A 22,386-nucleotide genomic window follows, 5' to 3' on the forward strand; every position below is an offset into this window, starting at 1 on the left:
TTAAGTGTCTCTACCTGGCCCGACATCCAACCTGGCCCACAATCACACTGAGTCGGGAGATGAGTCAACCGTGAAGGTGCCATAATCTCAACTTTATTGTGTAAGGGACAAGGTTATATAGTGCTAGGAAGGGGTAAGAAGAGACAGTAGCAAGAACCAATAAGGAGCAGTTATGTCACTATCACTAAGAGGCCTAGGCAGATTTCAGATTAAACCATTAGGCGGTGCTAAGGTCAAAAGCCCGCAAACGCCAATCCAGCCAGGTCACATATACGGAAATGCTAACCCATGAGGCCGCCCCAGCCAACACCCAATAATTGCCGCAGTCCCGAGGGAGGTAAAAGGTCCCAATACCATAAGTTTTCCTTCTAAATCTTTATGTTGACTTTTCTGTTCCTTGCCTTTTTTAATTCTAACCCTTAAAAACAGAGAGAGAGAAAAAGAACAGGAAAACAAATGCTGCAACGAACTCTTTATCATGGATAGAAATTATTGCTACTATAGTTCACTACAAAGCATATCTATACAATATCATATGACCTTTCATTATATATATATATATTAAAAAAAGACAAAATTCTTGTTTATTTTTGCTCTTTGTTGCTGGGCTTTTGGTGTGATATTAGAAGAAGAAGAAAAAAATCATTGCCAAGGAAGGTCAGTATCCAGAAGCTTGTTTTAGGAGTTTTATGATTTTAGTTCTTCTAGTTTGGGGGTTTTTTATTTGTTTGTTTGTTTTGTAAATGAATTGTAGTCAGAAAAAAGAGCAAACCCAGTGGAAGAACACAATCCTTTCAGAAGCCAGTGTTCTTAAATTAAGTATATTTTGAAATATTTGAGCCTTACCATATTTCCTTAGGATTCTTCTGTGATCCATTAAATATTGAATTTATTTTATGGAATTGAGGGGAAGACAAAAAAATATATATTGACAGAAACCAGGGAAATAAAGCCCAATCATTCTTTTTAACAGTAGTAAATATTTCTATAGTTCCAGGGATTAGGAAATGATTAAGAAATAAGTATTAATAGTATTAATAGGGGTTCTTCAGTTTTAGCTTTTTTTTTAACAGACTTAATCATCCCTTAAAGCTCCATCTCTTATTATCTCACAATGGGAATTAAGTTTCAACATGAATTTCCATGGGGACTTTCAAATAATAGAATCCTGTCAGTTGCAACAACATATATGGAGGGCATTATGCTAAGAGAAATAAGCTGGGCACAGGAAGACATCACAAGATCTCAGATTATTTGTGGTGGGAAAAAAAAACTGAATTTACAGAAGAATAGAACAGTGATTATTGAGAGGCTTTTGAAAAGACATTGGTCAAAGAATACAAAATTTTAAATGAATGAATTCAAGAAAAATTCAGCACCATAAATTTACTGAATAAAATGGTGACTATAGTTAATAAAAGTTATTTAGTGTTCTCACCATAAAAATGTGAGATAATACATGTAGCTCAATTTGGCTAATTCATAATGTATACATATTTCAAAATATGTTTTATATGACAAGTAAATAAACTTTCTATTTGTCAAGTAAAATAAAACTTTTAAATAATAGAAAACAATATAGGGGCTGGGGATGTGGCTCAAGCGGTGGCGCGCTCGCCTGGCATGCGTGAGGCCCGGGTTCGATCCTCAGCACCACATACAAACAAAGATGTTGTGTCCGCCAATAACTAAAAAAAAAAATATTAAAATTCTCTCTCTCTCTTTCTCTCTCTCTCTCTCTCTTTAAAAAAAAAAAAAAGAAAAGAAAACAATATAAATGTATTTGCAAAGAAATTCTTAGAACAGTTCTGTTGTTTAATATTATAAGAGTGATTTATGGTCAGAATTACTGGAGGATATCAAAATGTAAGAAAGGGAGAAAAACTTGGGGAAAGGTGTAAGGGACCGGCAAAGCGTCAGAGGAAGAGACCACCAAGAGACCACTCATGCAATTGGCAGAAGGGGATTTATTGATCCAGCATGCTGGGGCTCCGTGCCCACTCAAGAGGAGAGAGCAGCCCAGAGCCCCGGGCAGGGGTTGAGCAGTGCTTAAGTACACTTTTGGGGGAGGGCGGGGGCTTTGCATACATCAGAACAAATCAGCATGAGGCGCGGGAAAATTGAACAGCAACTCTTAGACATGATTAGTACATTCATTGGCGGGAATAGGTTGGGCGGGGGTGATTGGTCACTCCTAAGCGGGGTACACATTCAAACTGATTGGTTTTGGGCCCTGGATGCCTACGTGCCAGGCTACACAGGGTCCTAGGTTATTAAACAACCAGAGGATCAGGAGGAATATTTACTGGGCAGTTCGGATATTATCCTAACAGCTACAGGAATTTCAGGTTTTGGGGGTAGCAGAGGAATTTAACAATACCTGGTCCTTTACTTTTTAACTCAGGCCTTGCAGCTTAGAAACTTTACAATGCCCGGTCTTTTACACTTTAACTTCAATTTCTTTTACTCTTACAAAGGCACTTTGCTTTATTGAGGGCTATTTGCTTAACACTGTTCTTAGTCCTAAAATTTCAATATTTTTTTGTCAAAATTTATTATACTTTTTTGAGATAATGTAATAATTGAAGCAAATTTACTTATTTAGCAATTATAAGGAATACCTTTCATATGCCAAGTATCATTCTGAGTAATGAGGAACAGAGTAAACAAAACAAAATCTTTGCCCTCAAGGAGTGGCATTTTGGTAGAGATAGACAATACTAAAATGTATAGACTGTTTCATGCTAATAAGTTGTGGTCTGGGAGCAATGGTGTATATTGGGGAAATTATCTAAATATCTAAATAGGGTGATTATGAGCAAATACTTGAAGGAAATGAGAAAGCAAGCCATGCAGATATTCGAGGAGAATATTTCTGGCAGAGCCCATAGCAAATGCAGAGACTGAGGGGAGAGTTTTTATTATGTGGACAACAAGGAGCTTGATGGACTGGAGCAGAGTGAAAAATCACTGGAGGGGCTTGAGAAAATGGCATGATATTAACGGTCACCCCATCTGTTATGTTGAGAACACAATGTAGATGTTTGAGGACAAGGAAAAATTAGGGAAACCAATTAGAACCTTGTGATAAGTTCACATTTTGGGAACATGAGCTAGCATAGCTGATAGGAGAAGTGGTCAGATTATCCATCTATCTTAAAAGAGCCAACAGGATTTACTGACGGGTGTGAGACAAACAGTGGAACCAAGACCTTTTACCTTAAGGTGTAGGAAGATTGACATAAGGAAGATTATATGAAGAGTAGACCTTAAGAGAAAAATCAAGAGTTCCCTTTGGACTTGGCACATTTATGATTCCTTTTCAACAACCAGGTGGAGAGGCTAAATTAGTCATTGGAAAGGCAAGTTCAAAAGAGAGATCCATTAGGGCATTATGTAAAATTGTGGATGTGTAACCGACGTGATTCTGCAATCTGCATTTGGGGTAAAATTGGGGGTTCATAACCCACTTCAATCTAATGTATGAAATATGATATGTCAAGAGCTTTGTAATGTTGTGAACAACCAATAAAAAAAAAAGAGAGAGAGATCCAGGCTGCAAATCTAAAATGAGGAGTCATTTAAACTGTGAGATTGGCTTGAAATCACCAAAAGCATATGGGTCTAAAATAAGATTGAGAAGTCAGAAGATTGAGCCCTGGGGCATTCCAGCAAATGGAGTTGTGGGAGAAAATAAAACACCTGTACTGCAGAGAAAGGTTGTGCAAGGCCAAAAAAAAAAAAAAAAAAAAAAAAAAAAGAATGTTAAGCTGGCACCTTACTGGACATTTCAAAAATAGGTTGATATTGGAACCTATTGTATTTTCAGTGGCTTCCAGAAGTAGCAGCTGAATTGGGCATGGTAGCACATTCTTGTAATTCCAGCTACTCAGGAGGCTGAAGCAGGAGTCCTGATCACAAGTTTGAGGGCAGTCCAGGTAGTTTAGTGATACTCTGTCTCAAAATTTTTACAAAGGGATAAGGATATAGGTCAATGGTGGAGTGCATTTATAAGGGCCTGGGCTTAATCCCTAGTGCCAGTGCTGTAACTGCAATTAAAAAAAGTAACTGCTAGCAAAATAAGGGGGAAACTATGAAATTACAGTATACAGGAAGCCATGTAAAGAAAGTGTTTCCAGGAGAACAATATTACCACCTGAGGTGAAAGCTCCTCCAAGTCTGAAAATAATGGTTTCAGAAAAGAATAAGGGGAGAAACCATGTATATAAATGAGTTTTGAGTTTTGTTGTAGACGAGAGGAAAAAAATGTAGGAAAAAAGGAGTCAAGAGTTTTGGTTTTAACTGGAAAAAGTTAAAGCATGTTTATATCTTGATGGGTATGGTTCATGAAAATTGCTGAGTAGGAAAGATGGGGCTGGCTTGATTTTATTCAGCACGGACAGTTCATCCATTGTAATACATAACTGATACATGATGGAAATTTGAACAAGGTCCCTGATTGTTCCTATTTTCTCAGTGAAATGGTAAGCAAGTCCATCAGTTGAGATTGAGAATAGGGGAGAAAATGATGGAGATTTGAAAAGAAAAATAGAAGGAATAGTCTCATAAATAGTCATTTATGAGAGTAGGGAAATGAATGAACCAGAGAAATGTCATGTGTTATTAGCTCAATTTCAGGAATTAAATTAATATTGATACAGAAAGATTTAATCAATGTAGTATGTTTCGTTCAGGGGGAAAGTTCATGAGAGGGAAGAATATTTGTAAATTGGGTAAGTGGAGAGAAAAGTTGAGGATCTGTGCAAGAAAATGTTTGTGATGATTGACCATGGGAATTAAGCTGGATATTGAGGGATAGTGAGGTGAGATGGAAAGACTGGAAAAGTTGTGAGAGCAAAGGTTCATAGGAGTTGGTGGATTTGTAGGATTATTAGTATCTGTGCTGGAAAGAAGGATCATCTGGTTGAATATTAAAATCATCCAGAATTGTGACAAGAGTTATATTGGAACTGACAATGATAGAATGCCAGGAACTGAAATCTTTAAGGACCAAGTGAAAATGAAGATTGAGATTGTGAAAAGAAATGGATGTTATGGGATTCACTTCAGAGATTTGAATCCCTTTGCAGGAGGTGGTAGGAACTGAGCCACCATGAGAAGCAAGGAAAACCATCCTACTAGCAGACCTCATTCCATTTCCTAAGCAGACTAATTTGCATCTTCTATATCTCATTATATCCCTAAGTCTAAATTGAGTATTGCCCTTAAAAATTAAATAAAAGAATAAGATATGCTAATTTTTTTTTACAATATTTGATTTGACATTTTTGTGAACTTTCATTACTAATTTAAAAAACTCACTTTAACCTATCACCTTAAAATACTTTTTAGGTCAGTGTGAAACAGTTTAGCTGAGTTACACCTCAAAAATTTAATTTTTTAAATTTGAAAAGAAAATTATTTTGTGTGACCATTTTTCTGATCTATATATGATTGGTTATTATCGGCTGCATATATACCAGTGACGGTTTTTAGGTATTCATTGGGCAAAGGTAATGTATTATTTACTTGATAAAGGTACATTGTTCAGTTTTCTCTCTGCTTTCTTTCAGATTACATACCGGTTACGGCACCTCCTTCGTGCAAGGTGTGATGCTTCCCCAGTGACCAACAACACTATCCAGTTTCACTGTGATCCTAGCTTCTGGGCCCAAAATATTATCAACTTAGGTAGGCCATCATGTACATTTTGTCAAGGTGTCAGTTGTGGAATTCTCAGTGATGTTATTGAAGATTCCCTTCCACTCAGTTTGCTGTTATCTTATTTTAAAGAAATGTCAATAATTTGTATATATGATAACGTGTGAATATAAGCACATATGTACATATTTGGGTTATAGGAAAATGTTCTTTTGTTGACTTATGAGGTATCTAGGTATAGGGATTCAGGATGCTTTTATTACCCTAGAATTCTGTTTGCATGTTCTATATTTATCAAAATGTGTTACCTCTTGACTATCATTTATACAGGATTTTCCCCCCATTCTGGGGAGGAACCTAGAGACCTGCACATGTCAGGAAGGTGTTCTGCCACTGAACTACAGCACCAGTGCCCCCACGATTTTTTTTTACCTCTTTTTCTGAGACAGCCTTCCAAGTAACTGGGATTATAGGTGTGTGCCACTGCACCTGCCTAATATTTTTCATGTCTATAATATTTTATAGTAAAATAGCACTTCTCATGCTATTATTGGCTTACTTTCCTTTAGATGCCTAATGGTTTATTATTCCTTACTTTCCATCAGATGCCTAATGGTTCAGTTGCTTTATCTCTTTAGGGAAGACTTTTTCCCCATAATTTTCACTGTCAGTTATAATTTTCCATGTTCATATGTCTATTAAAGTGTAACATAAATTCAGAAAAGTACCCAAATCTTAAGTATTTGAGCTCACCAATTATCATAAAGAAATAGACTATCACTTAGTAACATCAGGAGCTGGAGTATCTGTGCAAATATTTCAGCAGGAAATTATTACTTTAGCTTTCTTGTTATGCTATTTGCTGAGTAGAAATAGTCTTTTTTTTTTTCCTCCTTTCTTAATTTCTCGCCGGGAAACTACACAAACAAAAATGTAAGAATTCCCTATACATTATTCATCAACAGCCAGTATTCCCTTCAGTGATGCTTTTTTAGTTCCTTGACTTTGTTTCAGAATCATCAAAGATGGATACTCTCTCATCCCCAAGGCTAAATTCTTTGTAGGAAAGGAGAAAAAAAATGGAGAAAGAGCCAGTGCTATCAGAACATAGTAGGCAAGGAAGAAACAGGCTTACACAAATCTTATCCTTACAAGGGAAGAACAAAAAGAATCCTTGAAGAAGAGGTGATAAAGAGACTCCTGCAGGCCACTCTTAGCAGTATCTGTGGCCTTATACATATTAAAACACAGTAGGCAACTGGAATCATCCACACTTTTCACTGCCTTACTAGAAAGAAGCAGCTTTAGAAATATAGAGCATCTATGTGAGTAGCTGTCTTCCTCACCAGAGCCTGCACTACCACAACACATGCCTCTGTACTGAGAACCTATCACAAGTTAGAAGTCATCACATGTATAGACATGTATAGACATTTCTGCACTTAAAACATAACATGTAAAACACCCACATGTAGAAATAGCTACATTTAGGAATTAGGTTTAAAACCATACATATAAAAGGATATAGTTTTAGATAAATCTACATAGCAAAAACAAAACCATGATATCTTTGTTAGTTTGTGAAACTCTGATATAATAAAGTATCCTTTACTGTAGAAATTATCAGAGCTGTCATTTACAGCTTGGTCAGTTTATTTAGCACAAGAAAAGAAGTTTTCCAAACTTGTTTATCCATGGCTTCTGAGAAACATTTTATGAATGAGTGCCAGAGGAAAATATTGATTCGATGAATATTTGGTTAATATTTTGATAACTTTGGATGAGTTTTTTTTTTACATATATGTGAGGGTTTTTTTTTTACCTATATGTGACTACCTGTCACAGTGCCAAACACACAGTAAGTATTTAATAAATGATAGCTATACTTTTAAAATTTAATTTTGTTTATTTATTCATCTTTTTTGGTGGCACTGAGGAGGGAACATGAACTCTACCACTGAGCTACATTCCCAATCCTTTTTATTTTTTGACAGTCTCATTAAGTTGCCAAGGCTGACCTCAAACTAGCCCTGACTCAGCCTCCCAAGTAGTTGGGATTATAGGCATGTGCCACTGTGCCCAGTTTAGCTACAATTTGTTTTTAGATGTGGGTGCTTCGTGAATCAGAAACATTTGAATATCTACTGTTAAAGAAATAAAGCTTGAATCAAATCTATGAGACACCTTTAAAACTATAGTTGCAAACCAGTTTTCTGTTATGGAGTTAATGTAGTATATATTGTAAAGGTATAAGAAACTTGAGATTACAAATAGTTAATACTAAAGAATCAAATACTTTGTGGGATTGGTTTTTAGAGCCAATGTCAGATTTGCTTGTTTTGATTTATAATAGTTCTAAAAATGGCCTCCCTTTTCCAACTATATGTCTGTGTGAGAACAAATTTCTTCATATATTTAATTTAGTCAATATATTATGACAGATAATGCAAAAACAGATATGAAGTTCACCTATTAAGCTAGATGCTTAGATCTTCAAAAGTGTAAAACAATGCATACTTCATTAAAAACCTTTGTAAGCAGTTTTTTTCATAAAAATATGTTGTTATTGGTTTATTATTATTTTAAAATGGATTAGTGGATTTATTTTTAACATTTTCATTTTACGTTTCTTACATAGTAAATTTTGATAATAGAGCCTACATAAACAAAAGTTCTTTCGGGTCCTCTATTTTTTTTAAGAGTATGAAGAGTCCAGAGACCAAAAAACTTCTTAGCAATTAAAGTTCAGCAAAAGTAGTCATTCAAAATGTTGTATCTCACCAATTATCAAAAAACTTTATCCCTTGCTCTTTTCCCTTTAATTAGGTTCTTTAGTAATCGAAGATAAAGAGAGTCAACCACAAATGCCTAAGCAGAATCCTGTCGTGGAACAGAATTCACAGCCACCAGGTGGTTTATCTTCAAACCAGTTATCCAAGTTTCCAACACAGATCAGCCTAGCTCAATTACGACTCCAGCATATGCAGCAACAGGTAATGGCTCAGAGGCAACAGGTGCAACGGAGGCCAGCACCTGTGGGTTTACCAAACCCTAGAATGCAGGGGCCCATCCAGCAACCTTCCATCTCTCATCAGGTAAATTTGGAAGCAGGCCTGTCCTAACTTAGATAACTGTAGTATGATTGTGTTCAGCAGCTCTTCATATAGCCAAGATATCCATCATCCTTAATTTAAATATGTGGATTTATAAAATTTTACCACATTAAGGATCCCTGATTTAACACTTAATCTTTAGTTCTACTCAAAAAAGATTTAATGATTTATTTAATTGGCACATTTATTTTCATCTATTGTTTCTTGTCTTTAAATTATAGAAGGATTAAGTGTTTGTATTCCTAAATAACCCATGCCTATGATTGATGGGAAAACCTGAGAAACTGTAATTCCTTTATTAGTGCTTCAGAAAGATGAGTACTTTTAAGAATCTGTTCTTGGGCTGGCTATGTGGCTCAGCAGTATAGCACTTGCCTAGCACAGGCAAGGTCCTGGGTTTGATGCTCAGCACCACATAAAAATACATAAGTAAAATAAAGGTATTGTGTCCAACTACAACTAAAAAATAAATATTTTTAAAAAAATCTGTTCTCTTTGGGGGTGCCAGTATTTAGCAAACCATATTGTATCTTAGAAAATAGGGCAAAATGAAATACAATATAGAAAAATGCAAGAGTGTGGTTCATTAAAATTTTAACCTTTTTCAAACTTCTATCTGAACAAATATTCCATTGACCATTTTTAACTAGATATTGAAGTATTCTGTTAATTTTCAATCCATGTTTTGAGGATAAAAGGTTAATATACTTTTGTTAAATAAACAATCCTGTTCAGGTTAGATTAATAAAGATTTAATAGGATTTAAAGTCTATTTCATATAAACTCTTGTTTTCAGTTACTTTTTAAAATGAATTTATGTTGTTTCTGTTTCCACAAAGGATTTGAAGTGATTTTGGTACATGACACAAATGAAATAGAATGGAATTTAATAAGAGTCAAAGTATAAAAACCTTGGCTAGGAATTCTTATTATACTTAGGAATAACATTTAACTTAGAATTTCTTAACAATGAAAGAAAACAGGAATAATAAGATATCACTATCAAATAAAAGGAAACATGCCAATTAAATAGGGGTGAGAAGGTTTTACTAGTATTTTACTAGTAGAATATATGAAGTGGTTGTCTATGAAGAAAGCAACTAAATTAAGCATAATTTTCTTGTAACAATTTTACACAACATAGGAATGGTTTTTTGTAGGACTCTTCAACCCTCAATAGAGGTTGTGGGCATATGTAGAGCCTATTCTTGTGAAATAGGTATACGGGAATGGAACCCAGGGCCTTGCACATGCTAAGCACATACTATACCACTGAAATTCACCACTATCCCCTACTATATCCCCAGTTAGACCCGGATTTTGTTGTCATTTCTGTAATGGCGTAAGATAATATATTTGAAGTTTATGGCTTTCTATTAATTTGATTAAGAAGGCATATGAAATCTAGGAAAATAATAATATGCCTACTTAAAACTTGTTTCAACCAGTTTTTACAGAAAGAAAGTAGCAAACAATTTGAAAGATTTTTGGTGAAGTGCTTCAAGGGGGAAGAGAATTGTATGTTTTAGATACCTCGAGCATCCATGGCAGAGCTGAATTTTTATTAAGAAAATTGAAAGCAGAATGACATAAATAGACTAGAAAGAATACTAAAATTTTTCTGAAGTTAAATGTACAAAGAAAGAGAATTAAATCTGTTGTGCCTGTGCTAAGTATTTGCTTATATTAATATTGAAATGTCGGAGAGATGGTAGAATTTATTTAATTGCTTATTAACAAAAAGGATTGGATCCATCAATTCATTTAATTGCCTTTCACTAAAAAGTAAGTAATGAGGCAGTTAATAGAGTCTATGTGAAAAGAGTTTATACATTTATATAAGCAGTGACAAAACTGAATTGACCTTTGAGCCGTTAGCTTGCTTTCCTCAGAAATTTGCTTTGGATCTTATTTTCAGTCTCTAGGATTTAGTACTATGTATAATGTACAGTCTCTATTATATAATCTAATTTTCCCACTTAGAAATACTTTTCATATGTTTGGTCCTTATACCCTGTCATTTTGTTTTCATCTACTCTCTGTGCCTCCTAGACCTTTTTCACACTCTAATCACTTTATCTGCTGTTTGCCGAAAACCCCTACATTTTTCACTCATTGGTTTACCCTCTTCTATAAACTTGTACTCTGTTCTACCCACTTTATTCTCAGTTTTATACTAGTTTATTTACATAAACTAGTTTATTTGCCCACGTGCCTCTTCCTCTGTTAGGAGTATGCAAATTATATATATATCTGCCCATATATTCAGGTAAACGACTGCTTCTGAAATCACTTACGTAGTAGTTTCCTAATTCCTTCTCTGAAGATTAACCATGTCATCTGCATGGTTCAAGAGTTGGGTAATAGCAGAGATAGAACAATTATATGATTAAGTAGTGCAAATGTAATAAACTGTGTTTATTTGGCACTGTATAGTATACTCCATTAAACTTTAGTGATCAGATCTACTTGTTACAGAACACTGTCACTTACATCATTTTATACATAAATCATAGTAGTAATTCTCGCTGTGATTAAGGTTCTGTCTGTTTAACTTTCAGTTATTTCTCTATTCTCAATTATCGTCAATTATTTTTCTCTGTGTCTTGATAATTAATATTCCACTTAACCAAAATATTACTAGTCTATTTCTTTTAAGATTGTAACTGGTTTCTAATATTCTTTCAAGACATTTCCCCCGTCACAGGATTCTTATAAATTAGCTCCATTACTTTAGCAGTTTAGGAGAAGGTGAAAATATCACCTCCTTATACGCCTGTAAGCTCATGGATGGCAGGGTCGACATCCAGTTCTACAGATTGCTTACAGGCCATAGCACGCTACTCTGGCATCCGTTGTCATTATTTAGTTGAATCGTTACATAAATATCAATCTGGGAGAGAGTGAGACTAGGATGCTAGAAAACTCATAGCACTATCTTTATTCTCCCTTAAGGACTGTTTTGTTGTTTTCCCACTTGTTTAAAAAAAAAAAGAATTATTCTTTTGGTAAGTTTAAAATTTTTCCAATGTTTCCACTATGATTTCTCAACTATTTTCTTTTTGTGCTTCAGTGATATAAAACACTTCATAAAACTTTTATAGAAAAACCAAAAAGAATGGCTGTAGCCTCAGGCTTATGATTCTGTTAAGTTTCAAGGTTGTATATTTTTCTCTAATATTGTTTTTCTATTCTTTGCCTATAGAGTTTCACTTGATCCAGAAATTAAATCTATTTTTCACTGGGTCTATAATTACTGGCCATTATTGAATGAAAGTGAACCTAACACCAAATATTTTAGAGAGATAAGAGGGAAGGAATTAATCCAGGCTGAAGAGTAAAGTCCAAAAACGTGAGGAAAAAGAAGAAAAAAGAGGGCAGGGATATACTTTATAGCTGTGTGTGCCTTCACAGTGTCAATTTGAGGTGTTGCCACTTCAACCTTCTAGATCCTGCATTGATTTGTCTCCCTGTGAGTGTATAAAGATATAGTCACTTCTCAGAGCAATTCTGATCACATTTGTTTAAGCTATCTTGAAAAGAAGTATTTCTTTTTCAGTAAGTTGCCAACTATAGGGAGAATTTGATGGCCAAGAGGATACTCACATAGAATGTCCTCTTTTTCCAAAACTCTAGTCTTATTCTCCAGAACTAACATTTATGGAGGAGACAGTGTAGACTTGCCTTCATAACTCTTGCCTAATCTCAGATATCCTCACCTAGCCTTCCTGTAATCAATCTTTCCTTTGGAGGGTTACTTTTCAAAAAAAAAATTTTTTTTTTAGGTAGTCTCATCCTCTCAACTATAATTAGTCAGTCTTAATCAACAGCCAACAGAACACTAAAACATGTTTTGGTAATGATATAGCAGACTAGATTTAAGGTAAAGCTTTGGGTACTGCCTTTTACTAGCTGTGTGTCTTTTTTTAAGTTACCTAAGCTTTCAGATCTATACTTTTCTGATTTGAAAAATAAAGATAAAAATACCTACCTCATATACCTCAATGACATAAGTAAAATGCCTGCCATGTAGCTAGAGTTCAGTGAGATCTAGAATTCATTAATTTTTAAATGTTATTAATATCAACTATTTTCTTAATGATTTGTTGGTTAAGAGTACAGACCTTCAAGTCAGACTACTTGTCAAACACAAGTTACTTAAATTCTTTATGCCTTAGTTTTCTTATACAAAATAGAGATTATGCCTTTCTCATAGAATTGTTAAGAAAAATGAGTTAATATAATTTGAAGCATTTAAAGCACTACCTGGCATATAACAAACATTCAATAACTGTTAGCAATTATTATTCTACCATCACTTGGTTTGAAGAAGAAAGGATACCCAAAACACCTTTGCCTACTTCACAACATGACCAAGGTCCATTACTATAGCCACTTATAAATTAGTTGGCAACTCTCTTCCAAGATTCTTTTCTAATAAAACTCTTTTCAGAAATCAGTTACACAAATTCTGAAATTCTACCTGTCATCCCCCCTCCCCATTTCCTTTTTGTAATCTAAATGAGTGGATTCATCTATGGAAGAGTTTTTGTCTTTCTTCAAAAGTTTTGTTGAAATAGAGATCTAACTTGTCTTTATGGAGATGGCTGTTACTGAAGTGGTCTTATTTATTTTTTCTAGCAACCCCCTCCACGTTTGATAAACTTTCAGAATCACAGCCCTAAACCTAATGGACCAGTTCTTCCCCCTCATCCTCAACAGCTGAGATATCTACCAACCCAGAATATCCCACGACCAGCAGTAAAGCCCAACCCCCTACAGATGGCTTTCTTGGCTCAACAAGCCATAAAACAGGTATGTGTACTTGCTCTCCTCAGTTGCTGATTCTGCTTCATTTTATTTTCAAATTACATTGAATTTATAAATTAAGCAGCAGCCTCTGAAGAGTAAGAGCAAGCTTGCTTTTTTTTTTTTTAATGAATGCCAATTATAAAATTTATTACAGACAAACCTATGGAGACAAGCTTAAGAGAAAGGGTCTTGTTGTTTGTAATCAACAAAAGAAATCAAACCACTGCTATAGCAGTAAATGCCCTGTACAATCAAAGAGTTCTTGGTATTACATTTTTTGTAATACCAGTATATACAACATTTAGATGAACACATTATATTTTCCAACAAAAATATAACAAATCTGTTTCAGGATTGTGGCTCAGTGTTAGAGTGCTTGCCTAGCATGTGTGAGTGTGAGGCACTGGGTTTGATTCTCAGCACTGCATATTAATAAACAAAGTCCAGTGACAATTAAAAAAATTTAAAATATATATGTAAAAAAATAACAAATCCTAGTTACAGTCCACAGAGAAAGTGTTTCAAGATTTCCTGAAAACAAACTTAGTTATAGCACAATTATAATATAGAATATATATACATCTGTTAAATGTAAAATTTAGCATTATACATTAGATATGATGTGGTTTATTATTTATATTCTTGATGTCTTTGGATCAAAATGTTTTCTAAAATTGTTATGGTAAAATAAAAACCATCTCAACAGCCTTTTTAGCTAAAAGCTTATGAAGGAATTTTGGTTTAATTTGTTCATCAAGACCAAAATAAAGATGATGTTTATCCCATAATTTTAGGACTTTTTTGTGTGTGTGATGCTGGGGATTGAACCCCAGGGCTTTAGGCATGCCAAGCAAGCACTCTACCAGCTGAGCTATATGCCCAGCCCTACGACATTCATTTTAATCCAATCATTTGAAATTTTTATTTGAGAAGTTCATGCTCTGTGTGTCTATATGTTTATCAGATTGTCCTTGCTATATCGTCAGCATATTTAATGAGATAGACACCCAGATACAGGAGGTACTTAGAACCCCAAAGAGAAAAGATCCAAGAACCTCTCCACTACACATTATAATTAAAATGTATAATACAGAGAACAAGGATAGAATTTTAAAAGCTTTTAAGAGAAAAATGTCAAGTCACATTTACAGGTAAGCATTTAAGAATCATTTTTGATTTCTTAGCACAAACTCTAAAGGCCAGGAGGGCTTGAAATGATGCATTCTAAGTCCTGAAAAAAGAAAATCTGTCAACCAAAACTGCTATGTCCAGCAAAATTATTAGAACAATTTCATTCACATTAGCCTCAAAATAAAATATCTAGGAATAAATCTAATCAAGGAGGTGAATGACCTCTACAATGGAAACTACAGAATATTGAAGAAGAAACAAGATGGAAAAACCTCTCAGGTTCATGGATAGGCAGAATTAATATTGTTAAAATGGCCATACTATCAAAAGCAATATACAGATTCAATGCAATTCCCATTAAAAATATTAATGACCTTCACAGAACTAGAAAAAACAATCCTAAAATTCACTTGGAAGCATAAAAGACCCCGGGCTGGGGTTGTGGCTCAGAGGTAGAGAGCTCGTCTAGCATGCATGAGGCACTGGGTTCAATCCTCAGCACCACATAAAAATAAAAGTATTGTGTCCACCTATAAGTAAAAAATAAATGTTAAAAAAAAAAAATAGAATAAAAGTCCCAAATAGCCAAAGCAATTCTAAGCCAAAAAAGCAATGCTGGAGGCATCACAATACCTGACTTCAAATTATACTGAAGAACTATAGTAACAAAAAAAAAATGCATGGTACTGGCCTAAAAAACAGACAACACAGACCAATCAATGGAGTAGAAGACACAGAAACAAACCCATACACCTATAGCCATTGATCCTTGATAAAGGTGCCAAAAATATACATGGGAGAAAAGACTGCCATTTTAAAAAATGGTACTGGGAAAACTAGTTATCTATGTGTAAAAGAATGAGACTAGAACCTTATCTCACCCTGCCCAAAAATCAACTCAAAATGGATCAAAAACCTAGGAATTAGACCAGAAACTGTACAACTTTTGGAAGAAAATGTAGGGCCAACACTCCAGCATAGAGGCACAGGCAATGACTTTCTCAGTAGAACCCTTAAAGTTCACATATACCAAGTGTTACTAATTGGTACGGCATCAAATTTAAAAGCTTTTGCACAGCAAAGGAAACAATTAGGAATGTGAAGAGACAACTTACAGAATGGGAGAAAAATCTTTGCTAACTACTCTTCTGACAGAGGATTAATATCCAGAATGTATAAAAAGCTCAAAAATTTTACACCAAAAATTCAAATAACCCAATTGATAATTGGGCAAATGAATTAAACAGACATATCTCAAAAGGAATACAAATGGCCAACAAATCTATGAAAGAATGTTTAACATCATTAGCAATTTGGGAAATGCAAATCAACACTACCCTGAGATTTGATCTCATGCCACTCTGAATGGTCGTCATCAATTATGCAATAATAATAAATGCTGAAGAGGATGTGAAGAAAAAGGATCACTTCAACACTATTGATGAGATTGTAGATTAGTCAGTATGGAGGTTCCCCAAAAGACTAGGTGTTGAGGGCCACATCCCAGTCGGAATGATGCCTGGCATTTTGCCAGAGGGAATGTTTGAGATGATGATGGTTAGTTAAACTGTATTCAGTTGTATATTAGACCTTTGCTGTCTGGCAATAGGGCGGCTCTTGCTGCCTCAGGCGCCCGCTACTTTGGAGTTCCCAAGTTCTCGCAGGTTCTGAGAGAGTTGGGGTGGAGCCCCATGGAGAGCTGGGGGAGTTCCAGGGGAGTGTGCGTGGAGTGCTGGTGGAGTTCGGGCAATAAAGTTTCCTGTTTGAACATACAAGTGCTTTTGTGGTGGCTCAGTGATTTGTGCCCAGCCAGACTGCGGCAACTAGGCATGGAACCATCATATGACCCAGCTATACCACTTGTCAGTATTCACCCTGAAAAATTAAACCCATGTTTCTAGCAGCACATTTCCCAGTAACCAAGCTATGGGGCCAGCCTAGGTGTCCATCAACAGATGATGGATAAAGAAATACACACTGGAGTTTTATTCAGCCATAAATAAAATATCCATTTGCAGGAAAATGGATGGAACTAGAGACCATGTTAAGTGAAATAAGTCAAAATCAGAAAGTTAAGGGTCCTGTGTTTTCTCTCATGTGATGGCTAGAGAGGAAAAAGAAAAGAAAAAACAGGCAGATCAAAGGGAGATCAGTAGAGAAAAGGGACCAAGATGTGGGGGGCTGGGAGGGGAAGTGCTGGGGAGTGATACTAGCCAAATTATAATATTGTTTATTGGTATGTGCCGCAGTCTGGCTGGGCACAATTCAGAAGCCACTTGTCAAAAGAAATGAACTTTATTTTTAGAACATACACACCTTACCACACAGCTCTTCAGGAAAACCCCCAGAGCCCAACTGCCACCACCAGCTTCCCACAAGCCTCTCCACCTGCTCCACTCCTCCTGCTCTTGAGGCTGATTGACAGGGTCACATGGGCAGAGCCAAAAAAAGTCCCCCAATGAGCAGCTCGGTGGTCTGAAAGGGCGGGGAAACAACCCAATGAGCATCACCGCAGAGGAGCCAATCAGTTGGCAGCTAGAAGTTTGCTGGGGCCGCTGTGAGCCAATCATCAGCTGGCAGCTGGAAGTTTGCTGTGTAAGGGTCCGGCGAAGCATCGGAGAAAGAGACCACACGAGACTAACTTCATGCAAAGGCAAGGGGGATTTTATTAGGGGGATCCGTTCCAACGCGTTGGGGCTCTGTGCTCACTCAAGAAGGGAGAGCAGCCCAGAGCCCAGAGCAGAGGTCAAGCAGAGCTTAAGTACACTTTTTGGAGAGGGTGGGGGGCTTTACATACATCAGAACAAATCATCATGAGGCGCGGGGAAATTGAACAACAATTCTAATACATGATTAGTCCATTCATTGGCGGGAACAGTTTGGGCAGGGGTGATTGGTCACTTCTAAGTGGGGTACACATTCAAACTGATTGGTTCTGGGGCCTATATGCTTACGTGCCATGCTACCTGGAACCCTTAGCTATTAAACAACCAGGGAATCAATGGAGATATTTACTGGGCAGCTCTCGCATTGTTCTAACAACTTCACAAAGATTACAGGTTCCGGGGATGGCAGGAAGATGGTAACAATAGACTATTTAAATTCTAACAATGGTCTTTTACTTTTTAGCCCAGGCCTTGTAATCTAAAAGCTTTACATTGCCCTAGTCTTTTAACTTTAACTTTAACTCAAGATTTTGCAGCTTAGAAATTTTACCTTTACAGCTGGGGCCCCTTCGGCTGTGGCTCTCAACAGGTATGCATGTATGAATGTGTAACAACAAATCCCATAAATATGTACAACTACAGTGCACCAATAAAAATGTGGGGGAAAAAGAACATTACATGTGAGTTCAAACACCAGAATGTGTCTTTTACTTCATTTTGTGTTAGAGTGATCAGTACATGTCATGTTGTAGGCCTATCTATCAATAGTCCGTTTTCTTCTCTTCTGTAGTGGCAGATCAGCAGTGGACAGGCCACCCCATCAACTGCCAGCAGCACGTCCTCCACTCCCTCCAGCCCTACCATCACTAGTGCAGCAGGATACGATGGAAAGACTTTTGGTTCACCCATGATCGATTTGAGCTCACCAGTGGGAGGTTCTTACAATCTTCCTTCTCTTCCAGATGTAAGTATACACAGAAAATTTATATCAACATCCTCTTTTGGAAATTGCCAGTTAATTTGGATTCAGTAACTGGCATATGTTTGGATTATAGGTTGTTTTGTTTTTAGAAGTTAGTTTATTTCTTAAAAATATTATAACGGCAGTTAATAAAAGTTGTGAACATTTATACAACAGAATGCCTTTCAGGGCACTGCAGTCAAAGGTGTCTGTAAATGATTGATAACAATGATAATGGAATCAAAGCTGGGAAAGGAGAAAAAGATATAAGAAGAAAGACTGGCAAGTTGAATGTCTGGGATATGGTATATTAAAACAAGGGTAGCTAGAGATGGATGTTATATATTAAGACATCAGATAAGACAAGACAAGTTTAGTAATAGAAATCAAAATATTTTCTGCTGAACAGTGCAAAATTTCCTCTGACTTGCTTTATATTTAAATAATATATTCACTCTCTAAGCTCTTAACTTTGATCAGTATACATTTTAAAAAAATATTTCCAATATTCTGTAGATAGATCGCTACCATATAAGTTGATTCTTTTATTTTCACTTTTCTAATTCCCACTGTTTTATTTAGCTTTTAGGATTATTACACAATGTAAATGACTTTCCTTTTGTTAAAGATACAACAAATTGAGTCATTCTCGTCTTCTTGCTCTGTCTGAAAAGTATTGGCCAAGGTATTGCCAAAAGAATATTAAAATATGAAAGACCTGAGGTACCCATCTTTTCTCCCCCAAGGAATGCAGACCCCAGGAAGTAAAATTGTCTTCCTCATACAGGTGGCCCTTTGTGTACTAGTCTTCAGCAACTGAAGTACCTCACTTGAGTTGGAGTGACTATTAATTCTACCAAGGATGCTTCACAATTTGCACTATTCTAGGTGCAGAAGCAAATTAATTAATTATACAATCTATGCCCTTATATTCCCTTGTAGAATTCTGAGAAAAGCTGGAACTGTTAGAGAATTGAACTGGATTTAAATCACAAAAACATTCTTGGGAAATTTGGTGTGTTTAGGCAGGTAGAATATTTGCATCTAAAGCATTAAACTCTTAATTAGAAATTTATCAGTATTTAGTCTGGTAAAGGATTAGGAAAGCAGTGTTAATTATCTGTTGCATTAAAGGGAATGCTTTTTGTTTTGTTTTGTTGTTCCTAAAAAACAGTAGTGTACTTAGTGAGCCTGGTGCTCTAGAACTATGTGATATGTAGACTTATTTTATCTCTATGGTACGTACTCAGAATATCACTAGTTAAATTGAGCCACAGACTTAAACGGGCTATAACTCTGAGCATCCTCAAAGTCCTGTATGAGACCAGATTTTCTCATATTCTTCAACCAAAACCACAAATCACAACTGATTGAATGCAGAAGCAGATACAAGAACCTGTTTCGTCACTTTTAAAGTAGATATTAAAGAGATTTGCAATAATATAAAATTGTGCTATTTTTTAAAGTGTGAATCACACATGATATTACTTTTTTCTCATACCAACTCCTGGTATAACTGAGGACAATAGTATATCCTCAGTTATTTGCCAAGGTAGAATAGTAAACAAATTTTTATTTGGGATTGTTTATGGGAGAACTATCAATCAGAACTTCTCAAATGTTATATTTATGTGTCTTATTGTTTGATAGTATTTGTTATTGAAGTTTTCTTATAAACTTTGCTTTTATCTTGCAAGAGCAGTTTGCCCAGAAATAATTTCTTTTCTTATAAGATTGATTGCTCAAGTACTATTATGCTAGACAATATGGTGAGGAAAGAAGCTACCATAGATCATGGCCAGCCAAGACCACCCTCAAACAGAACTGTGCAATCACCAAATTCATCAGTGCCATCTCCAGGCCTTGCAGGTAAAATATACTTCTTTTGATTTTATAATTGTCTTTCTAGTTTTTATTCTTAAGGATTTAAAATTCCTACACCTCCTCCCCCTTTTTTTAATATATATAAATAGTTATAGATGGACAGGATGCCTTTATTTTATTTGTTTATTTTCATATGGTGCTAAGGATTAAACCCAGTGCCTCACATATGGTAGGCAAGTGCTCTGCCACTGAGCTATAGCCCCAGCCCCCTTCACCCCTTTTTTGATGAAGGATTAAGATATAGCTATGGTGTTTTTTTGTACTATCTAAAATTAGTATACTTACAATGAAGGAAGCAAAGGTGAAACTTCTTTATATTCTCAATTTCAATAAAATTTATAGGCATTATAGCACTTCTTGGAGAAAATTAATATTGTACTTATTAATAAATTAAGTTGAACGTGATGTGATCTTCTTTAGGATGTGATTTGCCCATTAAAATTTCCTAGTGATGACACATAGAGCAGCCTCAGTCTGTTGGTGGGTTTTTTGTGTTTAAGAATATTTAATGTTGCCGGCTATGGTGATGCACGCCTGTAATGCCAGTGGCTCAGGAGGCTAAGGCAGGAGGATCATGAGTTCAAAGCCTGCCTCAGCAAAAGCAAGGTGCTAAGTAACTCAGTGAGACCCTGACTCTAAATAAAATACAAAACAGGGCTGGGGATGTGGCTCAGTGGTCAAGTGCCCCTGAGTTCAATCTCTGGTACCAAAAAAAGAAAGAAAAAAAATGTATCTACTCATTATCTACTTCTGAGAGCAAAACCCTCTATTACTACTCCTAGAGACCTAGGCATAATGGGTGTTTTAAACTGAAATGAACAATCTATTATTCTTTCACCAGTCACATGAATATAAGACAGTTACAGAATCTAAATGGAGATACCTATTTTAAACTAATAAACTTAAGATAAATTATAGCAGAGAAATTATTTACCACACGACAAGTTTATACAAATAAATAAGGACATGTGAATAGATAATTCTGTAAAGAGGCAATACATATGGCCAGTAAAACATATTAAACAAAAATGTTTATTCTTTGCCAGGTGCAGTAGCACACCTGTAATCGCTACTCGGGAGTCTGAGGCAGAGGATTGCAAGTTTGAGGCCAGTTCAGCATCTTAGGGAGACCCTGTCTCAAAATTTGAAAATTTGAAAAAGGGCTGGGACGTAGCTCAGTGTTAAAGTGCCCCTGGCTTTGCATATACAAACAAGCAAGGCAAACACTCTATCATTAAACTTGGCAATCCTCTTGCCTCAGCCTTCTGGAGTAGCTGGAATTATAGGTATGTACTACCATGCTTGTTTTGGAGAAATTTTTTTTTGTCACACTCCAAGTTGTAACATGTGGAGAGTTGCTACTAGCAATTCATAACTTGTATAGGCCAGAGATGCTGCAAAACATCCTGTAAAGCAAAATCATTCCTTGACAACAAAAAATTCTGTTGCCCAAAGTCAATAGTGCCGAGGTTAAAGATCTTGCTCTAATAAGACATAAAAGACTACTCTTGGATTTTGTCAAGTGCTTATTGTTTCATCGAATTTTGTTGCATGTTCCCAGTTTCATTGTGGTGCCAAGTGAGCACGTTAAACAGGACTTCAATACTTAATTATCAGTTCATTTATGAATGTGTATGATTTCCCCCTCCTTAGGACCTGTTACTATGACTAGTGTCCACCCCCCAATACGTTCACCTAGTGCCTCCAGCGTTGGGAGCCGAGGAAGGTAAATAGACTTAACCATATTCTCTAGTGCAGTTGTCCCTCAGTATCCATGATAAATTGTTTCCAGGATCCTCTTGAGGATACTAAAATCTGCAGATACTCAAGTCTCTTATATAAAATGGCCTAGTATTTGCATATAAACTACATGTATCCTCCTGTGTACTTTAAATTATCGTTAGATTACTTATAATACCTAATACAATGTAAATGCTGTTTAAATAGTTGTTACACTGTATTGTTTAGGGAATTATGACCAAAAAGAAAGTCTATACATGTTCATTATAGATGCAGTTTATTTCTTCAAAATATTTCCCATCCACATGTTGGTTGAATCCATGGATGTGGAACCCACGGATATGGAGGGCAACTATACATAAAATCTGTAATCAGATTTCTTTTGCCAGTGTCAGTATGTTTTAGTACTCACTGCATT

At 35.8% G+C, this 22,386-nt stretch overlaps 1 protein-coding gene across 3 annotated transcripts in view; it reads left to right on the forward strand.

The window, feature by feature from the left end:
* Positions 1 to 22,386, forward strand: part of TRIM24 (tripartite motif containing 24) — a 100,670-nt gene that overhangs the window by 69,973 nt on the left and 8,311 nt on the right. The window contains exons 8-13 of one of the 3 annotated variants that reach the window (XM_081284026.1): positions 5,574 to 5,691; positions 8,488 to 8,654; positions 13,416 to 13,589; positions 18,174 to 18,347; positions 20,078 to 20,213; positions 21,882 to 21,954. In XM_081284026.1, coding sequence (XP_081140152.1) covers positions 5,574 to 5,691; positions 8,488 to 8,654; positions 13,416 to 13,589; positions 18,174 to 18,347; positions 20,078 to 20,213; positions 21,882 to 21,954 — 842 coding nt within the window. Of the gene's footprint in view, positions 1 to 5,573; positions 5,692 to 8,487; positions 8,757 to 13,415; positions 13,590 to 18,173; positions 18,348 to 20,077; positions 20,214 to 21,881; positions 21,955 to 22,386 lie in introns of all 3 variants that reach the window. The other 2 variants (XM_081284027.1, XM_081284025.1) reach the window with 2 other exon arrangements.

This window comes from Spermophilus citellus, assembly GCF_964194105.1.
Source record: "Spermophilus citellus genome assembly, chromosome: 3".
In the NCBI taxonomy this organism is placed as follows: Eukaryota; Metazoa; Chordata; class Mammalia; order Rodentia; family Sciuridae; genus Spermophilus; species Spermophilus citellus.